Consider the following 14,785-nt stretch of genomic DNA (forward strand, 5'->3'; position numbering starts at 1 on the left):
GTAATTATGCACATATACAAATACAATCATTGATACATATGTATACCAGTTACATATATACAATTATCTGATAGATATATATACAAATACAATTCGCTTCTCTCCACTCTCTCGCCTCTCTCCTCCCTCTCCCAATCTCGCTCACATATCTCCTCCCTCTAACATGTAGCTACGAATCATAATTAGCAAACTATAATTATGGAGCTTAATTAAGTTTATTTTAGTGGCTATTTGTGAATTTTTTATTTTTATGTTTAAAAAGTAATTGTTAAAAAGTCAAACTTAAGTATGGATGACAACGGGGTAGGGGCGGATGCGGAGCGATTTTAAGGTTGTGTGGGGCAGGTTGAAGTAAATTTTTTAAAAACTAATGTAGGGCGGGGCGGGTTGATGGTCTATGGGATTTTATGCGGGTTCAAACTTAATTTTAACTTTTTACCTGTTATAAGAGTGATAGAGCATTATTTATCAAAGATAATTTCTTTAAAATCACTATGATATTTAAGATAGTAAATAAAAATGGTTAAATCAAAACTAATACGATTTCTTACATGCTTCCCAATTAACCTTTAAAAAATAAAATTTTAAGTCATTATCTATTAAATTACTACAACTTAATGAGAAAATGAATTTAATTTTATAAATTTTATTTTTAGTATCAAACTTAATTAAAAAAGAAAATTAATCAAAAATTTATGCAGGGCGGGGTGGGTGGTTTGAAAATGAAAAAAGTTATTATACGAGGCGGGAAAATTTTTTTACGGGTTAAGCTCAACCCGCTCCGCCCCATTGCCATCCCTAAACTAAAGTAGCTTTTAAGTTAAAAAAAATGAAAAGTAGGAGAGTACCTATTTTAAACTTTTTTTAAGTCATTTTATTTTAAACTTATTTTAAGTTATTTTTAACTTTATCAAACGTTCACAAAAGTTAAAAGTAACTCAAAAATAAATTTGACTAACTTTTAAGTAAAAAAATATATTATTGTTTTTCTCCTTTTGTCTGTGGTCGAAATAATAACAGAACTGTAATATATTGTTTTTTTTTCCTCTCGGACAGAACAAAAGACGAAAGGAAAAAGATTGAACAAAAAAAGGACCGGATATGAATTTCGGGGAATTGAACCCGACGTGAATCGAACACGCAACCTTCTGATCTGGAGTCAGACGCGCTACCATTGCGCCACGGATCCGGATGTTATAGAAATACTTTTTTTTATATTTAATAATCATTATAAGATAAGATCGATAACAATGTCCATTTAGGATATACTGCGGATCTGAGTTGCATTGGGAACACTCTTAAGATATTTTTAACTTTATCAAACGTTCACAAAAGCTAAAAGTAACTCAAAAATAAATTTGACTAACTTTTAAGTAAAAAAATATATTATTGTTTTTCTCCTTTGTCAGTGGTTGAAATAATAACAGAACTGTAATATATTGTTTTTTTATTTTCCTCTGGGACAGAACAAAAGACAAAAGGAAAAAGATTGAAAAATAAAAGGACCGGATATGAAATTTCGGGGGAATTGAACCCGACGTGAATCGAACACGCAACCTTCTGATCTGGAGTCAGACGCGCTACCATTGCGCCACGGATCCGGATGTTATAGAAATACTTTTTTTTATATTTAATAATCATTATAAGATAAGATCGATAACAATGTCCATTTAGGATATGCCATCTTGCCTCAATCAAACATTTGAAACCATATATTCCATCCTGTAGAAACACTTTTTGTTATATTTAATAATCATTATACGATAAGATCGATAACAATGTCCATTTAGGATATGCCATCTTGCCTCAATCAAACATTTGAAACCATATATTCCATCCCCTGCCAATACGTTCTCATTCAAACAACATCTTACACTAATCTATAGGTAGAAAAAAGTTGCTTCTATACCATGTCAACTATGACACATCAAGAATCAATATGCACTTTAGTGATTGTGACATACCACATAATGCTGACAATCTCAAATATTGGAAAAGGACGAGACTAAAAGGGAAGAAAGAATATCTGAGAAACAACACAAGGACTTCAGATTGCCTAGCTAGCACTACCTACTAAAGTCTAGTCAATTTAAGTATCTATCAAGTCATGTTGGTAAGCTTAAGTTTGGTCCAGAGTTGTTAAGTTTGTATATCAATAAAAAAATGTATATAACATCTAATGTTAGAGAACCCAAATTATTGAATATTGGGATGATACAGATTCATATGAGGGGAAATGGATTGCGAGAATGCATATAGTTTGACCCCAAGTAACTTGGATTAAGGTGGTGTTTTGGTTGTTGTATGTTGTCAAGTCAATAATAAAGGAGAATTTACATCTTTAAATAGGATAATGTTTGGTGCCTCAATGATTTATGATCTCCCGTTGTACATTCTCATCAATTTGAAACAACAGCTAAATACACATCATTTAAATGACCAGACTAACTTAACCACAGAAATGATCATTTAGATGTTATACAACAACAATAAACCTCGATTCAAAAGAAATGCTATTGAAGCAGAATTGCATGAATAATATAACCCAAATAAAAACACATCATTTAAATGATCAGGCTAACTTAACCACAAAAATGATTATTTAAATGTTAGACAACAAACAATGACTACTAAAATAACCCCGTTACCTCTCCCACATAAAATGTTAAAAAACTTCGCTAGAAGGAGGGGTTGAACCTCCGACCTTGTGGTTAACAGCCACACGCTCTAACCAACTGAGCTATTCCAGCTTTGCTGATGAATGGAACTATTATTTAAAATCAATCCAACAAATTAGGAGAAAATGTAGTGGAGCTTTGTCAGTACCAACTTATTATTGCTCCTTAAGATCAATTATCTAGACCTCAAATCCAAACAATGTTGGGATCAAGAAATCAAGAAAAAAGTTTTAAAAATATTACTCTCTTCCTCCCTCCGTCCACTTTTAATTGTCATGTTGCGCTTTTCAAATTGAATTTTGTGCCAAAACATTCTATCTAAAAGCATGAAATCCCTTCACAATACACTAAGATATATACCATGACCAATTATAGTCAGTTCGCCAATCTTTTAAAATTAGTTTATTTTGAAGCGATCGCCAATATTCTATCAAAACCTCTATTGTTTTGTCCACCCGATTGTTCAGGGCAAGTAGCATATTTAGAAGGTCGGTCAAAGTAATTATATTGCTTGTTGAATGTATAAAAGAATATACTCTTGTTTTGTATCAAAATGTGTATTTTATATAAATTATATAAAAAATATATATTTTTCTATTATTATTATCTTAATAAACGATTATAATTTATACATTATAGTTTTTCCAATATTTTCCTACAATATTAATGGCTAAGACCTTAGAGTCAAAAGATACTGCAAAGATGAAAAGATAATTCACATGTGAAAACGTACAAAGGGTAATCAGAGGAACATTTTGGTTCCAACTTCCATCATAGGCTCCGGCGACGTTACAAAGAATAAAGATTGCAATATTATTTTTTTAGAAACGAAGATTTTTTTGAACTTGTGGTCGTAAATATATGTCATATCTAATGTTTGGTATATGAATTAATATAGTTACAATTTTTTTGAAATTTAGTTTATGATTTTAGATGTATCATAACATGCATGTTGTGACTATTAAAAAATGTTACTAATAAAAAAAAATGAGAAAACTAAATTTAGAACATGTCATTTTTTTCTTAATATACTAATTATTTAATAATAAAAAAACAGTGTCATATACAATTGAATGAATGTTGTTATTCTCTTATGAGTCTTCCAGCACCAGCAATTTGAAGAACTAAACTAAATCATGATGAATAATGAAGTTAAGTAAATGGCAATTATTTATATATATAATACAAAGTAATAGTACTCACTAAGAAGTATAATAATTCAATTGTGTAGTTGAATTTAAACGTTGAACCTTGACGTCTTTCTTTTTAGTATAGACTTCTGACATAAAAATGGTGTTATTATCACGAATTATTATCATATTTTTTAGTTTACTTATTGAAAAAAATTAGAAAAAGGAAAATTAAAGAAACTCAAGAAATATAAATGAAAGAAAAACACTTTATTGGGAGACTTTTGTTCAAATTGTTTCGACGTTGAGAGCATTCACAGAGTAAAGGCCAATAGAGACACTTTAAAAAAATATTCACGAATTATATTGTTGATATGATTGAAATATAGGTATAAGAATATTGATTCTGATTTTCAGAAAATAAATAGAAGTAACAACTTTCATATATACGTGAGCCACAAACTAGTCATTTTATTGATTTTGTAACGATTTTTATTCTCTTATCATATCCATGAAGTAGTCGGATAATGTTGTTTATTCAATAAGTGTCTACCAGTTAAATGAATAGAGTATTGACTAGTCATTTAAGGAGTTAGATACTATTTTTTTGTATTCGAATAGTAAAAATTGTTAGGGTTGCAAACTTGGTTAGTGCGGAATTTAGCCATGACAAATTAAAGATTACAATAATGATAGTTAAGAAAAAAAAATTTAAAAAAAGAGACAAATTCAACGTTGTTCTTCAATATAATCTATGTCCACATGCTAGCGGATGAGAGCAAATTACTATAACAATTAGTGTACAAAAAAAGAGTTTGAAATTAAACTCTAATCCCATTTTAAGAGAATACCTAGCAATTTATCACTCCAAAGAAAAGGTTCATGCAAAGTATTTTTCAGTGCTAACTCAATGAAATATGGAACACTTTATATTACAAAATATACTCAAAATGAGTTTCTTACAATTTTTGGGGGAAGAAGACCAATATTTATAGGGAAAAGTTTTTATTCCCAAGTAAAATAAAAGTATTAAGAAAAATACTTTTATTTTTTTGGCTTCAAGTTAGTATGATGCCTAATTTATGTCGCGGATAGAGCTCCTTTTTCATTATCTTCATTTCCTCAATTTTTTATTTGACCGATAGACACGTGACATGAGTTAGAATTTAAAGTTAAAGATTCAGTTAATATAATCATAGTTTGAATAATAAATATGTCCTTATCATTCTTAGAACTTTCCTATCATTCCTCTTTTTTGGTTGAACAAACTTTTTCTTTCTATGTGTGTTTGTTATTAATTTTGTAGGGAAAAGGGTCAGAAATATATTTGAACTTTGATCGAAATTGTTGTAACGATACCAAACTTTGAAAAGGATCTTTTACCCCCTGCAGTATTTAATAGTGTATTTTAAAGGTATATATGTGCCCACATGGACACGTTACTATTTATAATTATGCAATATTTATGATGTCCACGTGGGCACATATATATTTTTTAAAATACACTATTAAATAGTGCGGGGTAAAAGGTCCTTTCCAAAGTTTGGTATCGTTACAACAATTTCGATCAAAGTTCGGTTATATTTCAGACATTTTTCCCAATTTTGTATTTTTGATTCCATTTTTCTGAAGCTGAACAAAATTCAAACAGATTTAATTTTTAAAAAAAAAATTCGAAGAACTTTACAAAAAACTATTTCTAAAAAATCTTTCGGACACCTTATATTTCTAATTACGTAGTGAATTAATTACTTAAAAGGAAAAAGAGTACTTAAAGGTAACTACTTTTAGGGGTAGGAAAAGAAAAAGGATAGCGAATCTAGATTCAAGATGATACAATACAAAGGCCAATTAGCTCAAGTAAGTTGGTTATATACTTATGTTGAGATCTCCATGATAGATGTTTTAACATTAACGAGTTTTGAAGCATTATGATAATTCCAATAATATGTCTAAGAATTAAATTCTTAATGTCTTAGAGACAACGTACATGTATCTAATGATCATATTGTCAACATTTTTCAAGTGCCAAAGAAAAAAATTATAGATCGAGCTTATAAAACATGACCGTTTAAAAGGAATTATAGTTCAAGTAAGGTGGTAGATGTTTCAACATTAACGAGTTCAGAAGCATTAAGACAATACCATTAGCATGTCTAAGAAATTCTTAATTTATCTTAGAGACAACGTACACGTATCTAATGATATTGTCAACACTTTTCAAGTGTCAAAGAAAAAATAATGGAGTGACCTTCGTGACATAGGCTTCAACATTAACGAGTTCGGAATTGCATTAAGACAACACCATTAATATGTCTAAGAAATTCTTAATTTGTTTTAGAGACAACGTACAAGTATCTAAAGATTCTATCAACACTTTCAAGTGCCAAAGAAAGTATTATAGAGCTTATGTAATATGACCGTTTAAAGGAATTATAGGATCACGTTATAAGTTGGTTACATTGAGTGATCTTCATGGCAGATGTTTCAATATTAACGAATTTAGAAGCATTAAGGCAATACCATTAATATGTCTAAGAAATTCTTAATTTGTCTTAAAAGAAACAAATATATGTCTAATGATATGATCAACACTTTTCAAATGGCAAAAAAGAAATTATAGAGCTTATGTAACACATACGTGACGTTTAAAGGAATTTATAAGTTAAAAGTAATATATCTAATCTAAATTATTACTACGTGGGACATATAAAACGGATAATTGGAGACACTAATTGATGTTAATAGTGGTACTAAATGAAAATTTGATAAAAAAATTGTTTACTCTGTGGTTCCACTTCCTTTTCACATAGTTCAAATACTACTAGACTCTAATTTCGAAGAACATGCAATATAAGTTAATTACGACTTTAATGAAAATAAGTTATAATTATGTGAACATTTATGAAATTTACACTCACAAAATAATATTTACGTTATGTGTTGAAACTTCTTTGAATTATGGATTAATTCCATGAAACAAAATTTCCTACAACAAAAAATTATATAAGATTTATGAATACACAATAACTGTTAAAGAATGACAAAAGTCCCACATCGGTGGTTAATGAGATGGGTGGACTCCTTATAAGGCTTGGGCAATCCTCCCACATGTACTTTCACACTTGGGCAATCCTCCTCCCTTTGAGCTAGCTTTTGGGGTGTGAGTTAGGCCTAAGACCTAATTTAACATGGTATCAGAGCAGGGCCCGTCTCACCCGATGTTGGGGCCCCCAAAATCAAAATTGCCTACGCACCAGATGCTAAGCACTGGGAGTGAGGTGGGGTGTTAAAGAATGACAAAAGTTCCACATCGGTGGTTAATGAGATGGATGGACTCCTTATAAGGCTTGGGCAATCCTCCCACATGTACTTTCACACTTGGGCAATCCTCCTCCCTTTGAGCTAGCTTTTGGGGTGAAATTTTTTTAAAATCTTGCTCTAAAATAAGTGATAGATATTTGTGTGATTATAAATCATTTCATTAAAGGTAAAATAGACATTTTAAAGATAAATTATTATTTAATATAGAAACTCATCATTTTTTTTAGACTAAATCATATAAAGTGGGACATAGAGAGTATTATTTACCTGCATATCACCACCTACCTATCCTAATAGATTAACACAATCTTGATGATTTAAGTTATATTAAATGCAAAAATACGTTTTCTTTTCCTAGCATAGTCAAGTGTATTTACTTCTTGTGTTGATTTTTTTGTAGAAAATAAAAAATATATTTAAATTTTATGATTTTAAATTGAAGATATTAAAATACTATTTAATTTTCTAATCTTAAATATGTCATAAATAAAATTTAAATTAATGAATTTATAAAACAAAAAAAACAAAAAAGCATTCTTCTTTAAACAAAATTAAAACAGAAAATGGTCAAACAAATTAAAACGGAGTAACCAAGGAAATATTGAAATTAATGAATTGTAAAAAAAAGCTAAAATTAAAACAGAAAATGGTCAAACAAATTAAAACGAAGTAACCAAGGAATATTGAAATTAATGAATTGTAAAAAAAAACAAAATATCATTCTTTTTCTAAATGAATCAAACTAAAAATAGTCAAACAAATTAAAACGTTGACCCATAAAATATTCTTTTCTTCTAGTGTTAAGTTTCCTTTATTCCACGCTCCTAAGAAACGCGTGTACTCACTCGCCCTACAACTTTTATTTTCCCCCCAATTTCTGAAATTTGACCTCTCTTTAACTCGATTTGTCTGTTGCTTAGCACCTTCAGAAACTTCATGTACAAGTATGACTCTGTGTGTATATATACACATACACTCCTCTGAAGCTCACTTCTGAGCTGCTGTATACTCAGCTTCTTCTCCGTTTGTCTGTTCGGTTTGACGGTCTGATCGGTAATTAGTTTCTCAATTCTTCTGCATTTGGTGCTTGCATTCTTAGATATAATTATAATGTGGTGATGAAACGGAAGGTCATAAAAGAGAGAAAACAGGGAATGTTTTTAGTTGTAGCATGATAGGATCATCTTTTAGGTTATGAATGCACACATATAATAGATTGTTATGACTTATCATTAGTTGGATTTTAAGTTTTATTATTTTTCTTTATCTGGAAGTTTTAATTCCTGAATCTTCTGCTTGAATTTGAGTGGTTAAAATTGGTTTTGATGATATATTTTAATGAAGCTGGTTGCTATGCATTAGTCTAGTTAGTTGTGTTCTTACTCCTTTCATTGACCTATATATTTTTTTCAGTAGATGGGCTGTTTTCATTCTACAGCAGCAAAGAAGTTCCCTGGACATGAAAATCCTGTCGTCCTTGCCTCTGAAACAACCTGTAAGTTATTAATTAACCTTTCTTCAATTGTTATTTTAGTGTGCACATTTTTATTCAGTTTGCCTATGAATTTTAGAGGTTTATGCCTTGGGCGCCTCAAATTTTCACCAATTTTTTTTTAAACATCATTCAAATAGAAGAAATTAAGAAAACATTGTTTTGTCAGTTTACATTCTCTTTGCTAACACTCATATTATTTATCTTTTTAAAATTCTTTTACACTTTCTTTTTTTAAATCTTTGATAAGTTAGAGTTATATACTATCAAAAATATAAATCAATAGTCGAAAGTATTGAATTAGGTGACTTACAATTTTATTTTTTTTGTGTTTCTTCTTAAATTTTCAAGTATTACATAAACATATTAAAGTATTGTTATACCAACTTATCAATTTATTGTATCAGATTCTATAGTTCTAACTATTATCTTTATGTAATGTTTGTCAACTTACTTTTATAAAATTATGTTAACAATTTATATAATGATTGTCTAGTAAAAAATTGTTTCTCAACGTTGTCATAAAATCTTACCTAAGAATAAAGTGATTAAAAAACGATATTCGAAGAAATCATTTTAACAAAAGATGTTAAGTAATAATTTGCATTTTAAAAGTTAAGAAAATAAACAACTACATATGAAGTTTATATAGATTTTAGGCATCTAATTAAAATGAACAACGGCTAAGCCGCTAGGTTAAAATCAACCAATGTTTGAACGCGGAGTCTTACTTTCTAGGTCGTTTGTCTTACTTACCCCCACCCTGGCTCTTTGCACATCCTTGCTTATATGTTTTTCTATCTGTTATTTCCTCTTTTGCAGTTAGTGTAAGTGAAGTTGAAGCATTATTTGAGCTGTTCAAGATTATTAGCAGTTCGGTGATTGATGATGGGCTAATAAGCAAGGTAGTCTTCTATTAACCACCCAAACAAAGTCAATATGGGGTTGTGACTTTGTGCTGCATCATCCCAAATGTATTATAGGATAATATTGTTTTCCTTATGACGAAGTACTTGTTTTTGTTTTTGTTATGCTTGTGAAAATCATGTTGGAGTTGCAGGAAGAGTTTCAGTTGGCTTTATTCAAGAACAAACAGAAAGAAAATCTTTTTGCAAATCGGGTACGTATAACTTTGATATGGAGCATGGTGTTTTTTTTTTCCTTTGATAATATTATGCTGGTTTGTAACTGACAGCTTGCGTATGCTTCAATAATTTCTTTTAAGTAAAATTAGCATAGCGGTTATAGCTTAATATGTTGTGTCAGATAACTTGTATAGTGGTTCATTAAAATGTGGATTAAGTTACGGAATGTGATGACTTGACAATTAGTGAAGCTGATTAGATTAAATGTGAAAAGCTCAGAACTATTCTTTTGATGGGATATGATATATTAATTTGCCTTTTTGTATGCAGATTTTTGATCTCTTTGATGTAAAGCAAAAAGGAGTAATTGATTTTGGTGATTTTGTTAGAGCACTTAACGTTTTCCACCCAAATGCCCCACAAGAAGAGAAGATCAATTGTAAGTGAAACAAATGAACTGTCTAGTTCATCTTTTTCTATTCTTGGTTACAGAGAGGCACGTTGAAAATCCATCTTTCTGTTGTTGCAGTTTCATTTAGGCTTTATGATATGGATGGCACGGGGTTCATCGAGCGACAAGAGGTATGCTCTAGTTAGTTTGTCTATGTTGAAAATGATCTACAAGAATCTTGTTATATATATTTGGTTTGTTGAAGAGTCGGAGTCTGTCACATCCTCAATAAATAGATAAATAAACATCATGATGTTTACTGATTCACATCATGCTTTTATTGTCTATCCAATATGTTATTTGTGATTTTGGCAGGTTAAGCAAATGTTGATTGCACTTTTAGGTGAGTCTGAGATGACGTTGGATGACGAGACCGTTGAGATAATACTTGATAAGGTAGTTTACTGATAATGACCAATTATAAGTTTCCATTCTCACAATACACAAACATCGGTATCTGTGTATAATAAAATGTTAATGGAACCAATGCATAATTTATTCTCAGTGTAATGAATAGTTGGCTTCTTGGTCAACCAAGAATAGAATACTGCAAAGCTTTTACTCCTAATAATCGCGTCTTGTGGAATTTTAATAACTAGTCAATGTGTAGACATTTTTGGAGGCAGACTCAAATCAGGATGGAAAGATTGACCTATCTGAATGGCACGACTTTGTGGGCCGAAATCCTTCATTATTAAAGATAATGACTCTTCCATATCTAAGGTATCAAGTTTTGATACAGATCATATGTTGCGAAAACATACATAGGATGCCTTAATCTGATGAGTTTTTTTCTTTTTTTCTTGATGCAGGGATATAACTACTACTTTCCCAAGCTTCGTATTTCATTCTGAAGTTGATGAAGCTGCTACCCAACTATGAAGTATAGTTGAGGTCGATTCTCTTTCTCCTTACTCTGGTCATTTATTGATGCACCTAAGTTTGGTTGGGGAGTTGGAGCTCTTTTTCTAGAATGTAGAAAAACTAAAGGCGATCGATTAAAATGGGAACAATAGTGATTGAATCAAGAGGTTAAGCGAGTTTCCTGTTATACAGTTCTTTTGTTAGCAATATCCTGCCATTTAATGGTGAGCAGGATAGTGACGTTACATTTCAAACAGTTTTTGTTTACTGTTTTTTCTTGCGTAGCATAACTGTACTGTAATGAAAAAAGAAAAAGTAGTTTCAAATTACATGTTGCTTATTTATTGCTTCAGCTATAGTTTTATTTTGTTGCGGTTACTGTTCCTTTTCTTTGTATGCTTTAGAATGTTTACCCTGTTATATTATTGGTGACGTCTTTTTCTCCTTTTAAATCTACTTTGATATGTGTTACCTGGCCGAGTGTCTTTCGGAAATGATCCATTTACCTTCATGAGGTAGGGTACACTCTAGGTGGGAATTTACAAGGTATATTGTTGTTAGTTGTTTTGAAGAATTCAAGTGATAGTCACTAGCTGTGTTAAGATTTTATTGCATGTTTTCGTCGGTCATTTTAATCATTTACCAATTAATGTTTATTATAGAGATTTACGTATAGGGTAAGTGAGCGGATTGTGTAAATATTTTTTAGATTGGCCGTGCATACAATTTTAACGTAGAACAATTGGTCTACCACATTTAATTTCATGAAGTTAATCTTTCCCTAAGACTTCTCTTGACCACAAAATTCCCATTCTTTAACTTTTTTATTCTCATTATATCAAGTTGGTCCAGTTTTATCTCTACCCCTTTTAGCCTGCTTCCCCACCATTAATCTTTCTGGTGAGAGGAGGCAGGTTTTTTCTCCTCTTATATTTTCATCATTTGCTTCAATTCCATTCACCAGCAAATCCGAGCTCGAACACGACATCAACCACTTCCTCGCGGGTGATCTTGTTTCACGTATCAAGACCGTGCACGAGCTCTCCTGCCCTGGTGTTGTATCTTGTGCGGACATCGATCCTCGCCTCAGCCACGAGAAATCTCATCGTTATGATCGGTGGACCTAACTATAAACTTCCTCTAGGTCGAATAGACAGCCTTGTTTCCCAAGCTACAAGTGTAGAAGGGAAACTAGCACGTGCAAATGATACAGAAATTCCAAAGTCTAGACTTCAACGTCCAAGAAATGGTTGCATTAGTTGGAGGTGGACATATTATTGGATTTGTTCATTGCAAGGAGTTTGCTAACCGGATATTCGCCAAATCCGACCCAACAATGAACCCGAAACTAGTAGATAGACTCAGAGGGATATGCGCGAATTGTTGGGTTTTAAAAGGTGTGAATGGAAAATGAAGAGTTGCGACTTTTATGAAGAGTTGTGACTTTGATGAAAAGTTGTGACTATTATGAAGAGTTGTGACTTTTATCAAAAGTTGCGACTTTTATGAAAAGTTGTGACTTTTATGAAAGGTGGTGACCTTTCCGAAAGATTGTGACTTTTCAAAGGTTTGTGACCTTTCCGGTAAGGCACAATAAGAACCTTTTCACACTACCCTCTGTTTTCTATAAATTGAGGGATTTCCTCTCATTTTAATAGGAAAAATTTCTGGACTTCTTCTTCTACTACTAAATCTAGTATTCTAAGTGTACTTTACTGCCGTTGAGTGGCTCGCTGACACCAGCGTTTTGGGTATCAATACACTGGTGATTGAGATCATTCTATCCTGGGAGGACATATTCCAAAATCAAAACCTCGGATACTAGAGGGGAATAATTTCCTTAAGGGGACACTGTGCATTCAGTGGGCTTGATCTTCTTTCTGTTTTTTCCACATTCTGGTATGTGTTACAAATTTTAGATTTGTGAATTAATTTATGTTCTTCTGTTCTTCACTGGTTCATTAAACTTTGGTAACTTCGTGTTTCTGCAAAGTTTGTTGGAATCAGTAAGATTCTTTAAACACAAATTGACAACAATTCTTCTTTAAGAAAAAATATTTCGTATATTTTTTCTAATCTGTTTCTGATTCTAGTTTCTCTACTAGTTTTAATTTTCTAGTTGTGAAAATGTTCTTAAACTTTATTGTGTCTTACCAAGTTCTTCAAAGTTTTGTTCTAAGTATCTTAGGAATACAAGATAAACAACACGAATTACACAACTAATCCAGACATGGCAGCGTTTCATGACGTGATTACCCCTGGGACTTTTGACAACATGTTGTTCAAGAATTTGATGAATGGTTTAGGAGTTCTTGGTTCAGTTCAATTGCTTTTGAGTGATCCAAGGACAAAGCCATTTGTTGAGAAATATGCAAAGGATAGCTTGGCTTTCTCTGCTCATTTTGCTCGTGCCATGGAGAAGCTTAATGTTTATAAAGTTAAAGTTGACAATCAAGGAGAAGCGAGGAGGAGATGTGATGCACCTAACACTTGTAGGAAATAAACGGATTCCTAAGTAGTTTAGGATTCCTTAATAGTTTAGAATTTTTTATTTATGGTATTTTCTTATTTATGTTTAATTAGGATTTGTTAGTTTTTATAGTTTCCTAGTCCTAGTTTACTTTGGTTGTTGGTATTAGTATTATAAATTGGGATGCCTTATTACATATTTTCAATGTAGTGAGAGATACATTTAATGTGTAGAGAGATACACTCTATGTGCAAAAATTACAAGAGTCATTAAGTTATCGAATCAAGCTATGGCAGATGAAGATCAAAGCAAGAAGAAAACAAACAATCCCAAGTCTTATCAAGTGAGGAAAGAATGCATAAAGAGGAAATCAATGGAGCTTGCAACTCTCTGCGATATCAAGGTTTGTACTGTTATTATTGGTCCTAATGGGGAACTGCAAACTTGGCCTGACAATTTGGATGCCTGTAAAGAAGTTCTTGATCTCTACTCTCAAAATCTGAAACCCGAAAAGAAGCACAAGGAATCATCAACACCAGTACCAGAACCAGAAGAAGAACAAGGAGAGAAAAATCTCTTGACGCTAGTTGAATCAAAGCTTGCTGCTGTCAACAAGAGAATTCGTTTCTTGGAGAACAAGAATGTTGTTGTTGTTGATAAGGGGAAAAGAAAGATAATTGAGTGATTTATTTGTATGGATTTTTTTCGGGTATATTTTCTAAATGTTTTAAAGATTGGGACCGTATGTGTTTTTTCTTGTTTGTCGAGGATTTACAGTTGAAAGATTTATCTTTGATCTGCAGATCCTTTTTTCCTTTGTAGTGTTTGTTTTATCAGTAGTTGATCCAATATGAATACAACTCATATTTTACCGTTTAAAAAAATTTATTGAATAAAGCCGCCTACCTCTTATCTGTTGACTAATAAGTTTCTTCTATATAACCATTATTTGGTCTTTCACTTGTGCATATATCAAATTCCACATATCTTGAGTAATTTTATTTCCTTCAAATTGGTATTAGAGCTTGTGTGAGATCCTTATAAAATCCTTGTGAGAGATCCTGATAAAAACCTTGTGTGTGATCCTTTATAAAAGCCTTGTGTGAGATCTTAATAAAAATCTTGTGTGAGATCCTGATAAAAGCCTTAATGTCTCGTTTTTGTGTTTGATGGCAAAAATAATTTTGAGAGTTGGTATCAACAAATGAAAAGTTTTTTCAAAACTGTTGGACTATGGTCCATTATTGATATTGAATTCGTGGATGTTCCAGAGGACACGACATTGACCGGA

At 31.5% G+C, this 14,785-nt stretch overlaps 2 protein-coding genes and 3 non-coding genes across 5 annotated transcripts; 2 read left to right on the forward strand and 3 right to left on the reverse strand.

The window, feature by feature from the left end:
* Positions 1 to 1,117: 1,117 nt before the first annotated feature.
* Positions 1,118 to 1,189, reverse strand: TRNAW-CCA (transfer RNA tryptophan (anticodon CCA)). The gene has a single exon. It is a non-coding gene; the product is annotated as a tRNA-Trp (tRNA).
* A 340-nt stretch (positions 1,190 to 1,529) lies between these two features.
* Positions 1,530 to 1,601, reverse strand: TRNAW-CCA (transfer RNA tryptophan (anticodon CCA)). Its single transcript has one exon. It is a non-coding gene; the product is annotated as a tRNA-Trp (tRNA).
* Positions 1,602 to 2,676: 1,075 nt separating this feature from the next.
* On the reverse strand, positions 2,677 to 2,750 carry TRNAN-GUU (transfer RNA asparagine (anticodon GUU)). Its single transcript has one exon. It is a non-coding gene; the product is annotated as a tRNA-Asn (tRNA).
* Positions 2,751 to 8,548: 5,798 nt separating this feature from the next.
* LOC102582923 (calcineurin B-like protein 1) lies at positions 8,549 to 11,042 on the forward strand. Its single transcript, XM_006361131.1, has 8 exons — positions 8,549 to 8,627; positions 9,447 to 9,529; positions 9,685 to 9,744; positions 10,040 to 10,148; positions 10,239 to 10,291; positions 10,476 to 10,556; positions 10,771 to 10,883; positions 10,973 to 11,042. The coding sequence occupies exons 1-8, from the start codon at positions 8,549 to 8,551 to the stop codon at positions 11,040 to 11,042; spliced, it is 648 nt and encodes a 215-aa protein (XP_006361193.1).
* Positions 11,043 to 13,776: 2,734 nt separating this feature from the next.
* LOC102583257 (agamous-like MADS-box protein AGL93) lies at positions 13,777 to 14,179 on the forward strand. Its single transcript, XM_006361132.2, has one exon. It carries the CDS (start codon positions 13,784 to 13,786, stop codon positions 14,177 to 14,179), a length of 396 nt encoding a protein of 131 aa, XP_006361194.1. The 5' UTR covers positions 13,777 to 13,783.
* Positions 14,180 to 14,785: the final 606 nt, after the last annotated feature.

The sequence above is a fragment of the Solanum tuberosum genome, unplaced genomic scaffold (assembly GCF_000226075.1).
Source record: "Solanum tuberosum cultivar DM 1-3 516 R44 unplaced genomic scaffold, SolTub_3.0 scf00346, whole genome shotgun sequence".
NCBI classification, from domain to species: Eukaryota; Viridiplantae; Streptophyta; class Magnoliopsida; order Solanales; family Solanaceae; genus Solanum; species Solanum tuberosum.

Bases quoted from the DNA above. Each gene is read 5' to 3' on its own strand.
- LOC102582923 (XM_006361131.1), top strand. From the start codon at position 8,549: ATGGGCTGTTTTCATTCTACAGCAGCAAAGAAGTTCCCTGGACATGAA. The intron at 10,557-10,770 runs GTAGTTTACTGA...GTCAATGTGTAG, and splicing joins TTGAGATAATACTTGATAAG to ACATTTTTGGAGGCAGACTC. The intron at 10,884-10,972 runs GTATCAAGTTTT...TTCTTGATGCAG, and splicing joins ATGACTCTTCCATATCTAAG to GGATATAACTACTACTTTCC.
- LOC102583257 (XM_006361132.2), top strand. From the start codon at position 13,784: ATGGCAGATGAAGATCAAAGCAAGAAGAAAACAAACAATCCCAAGTCT.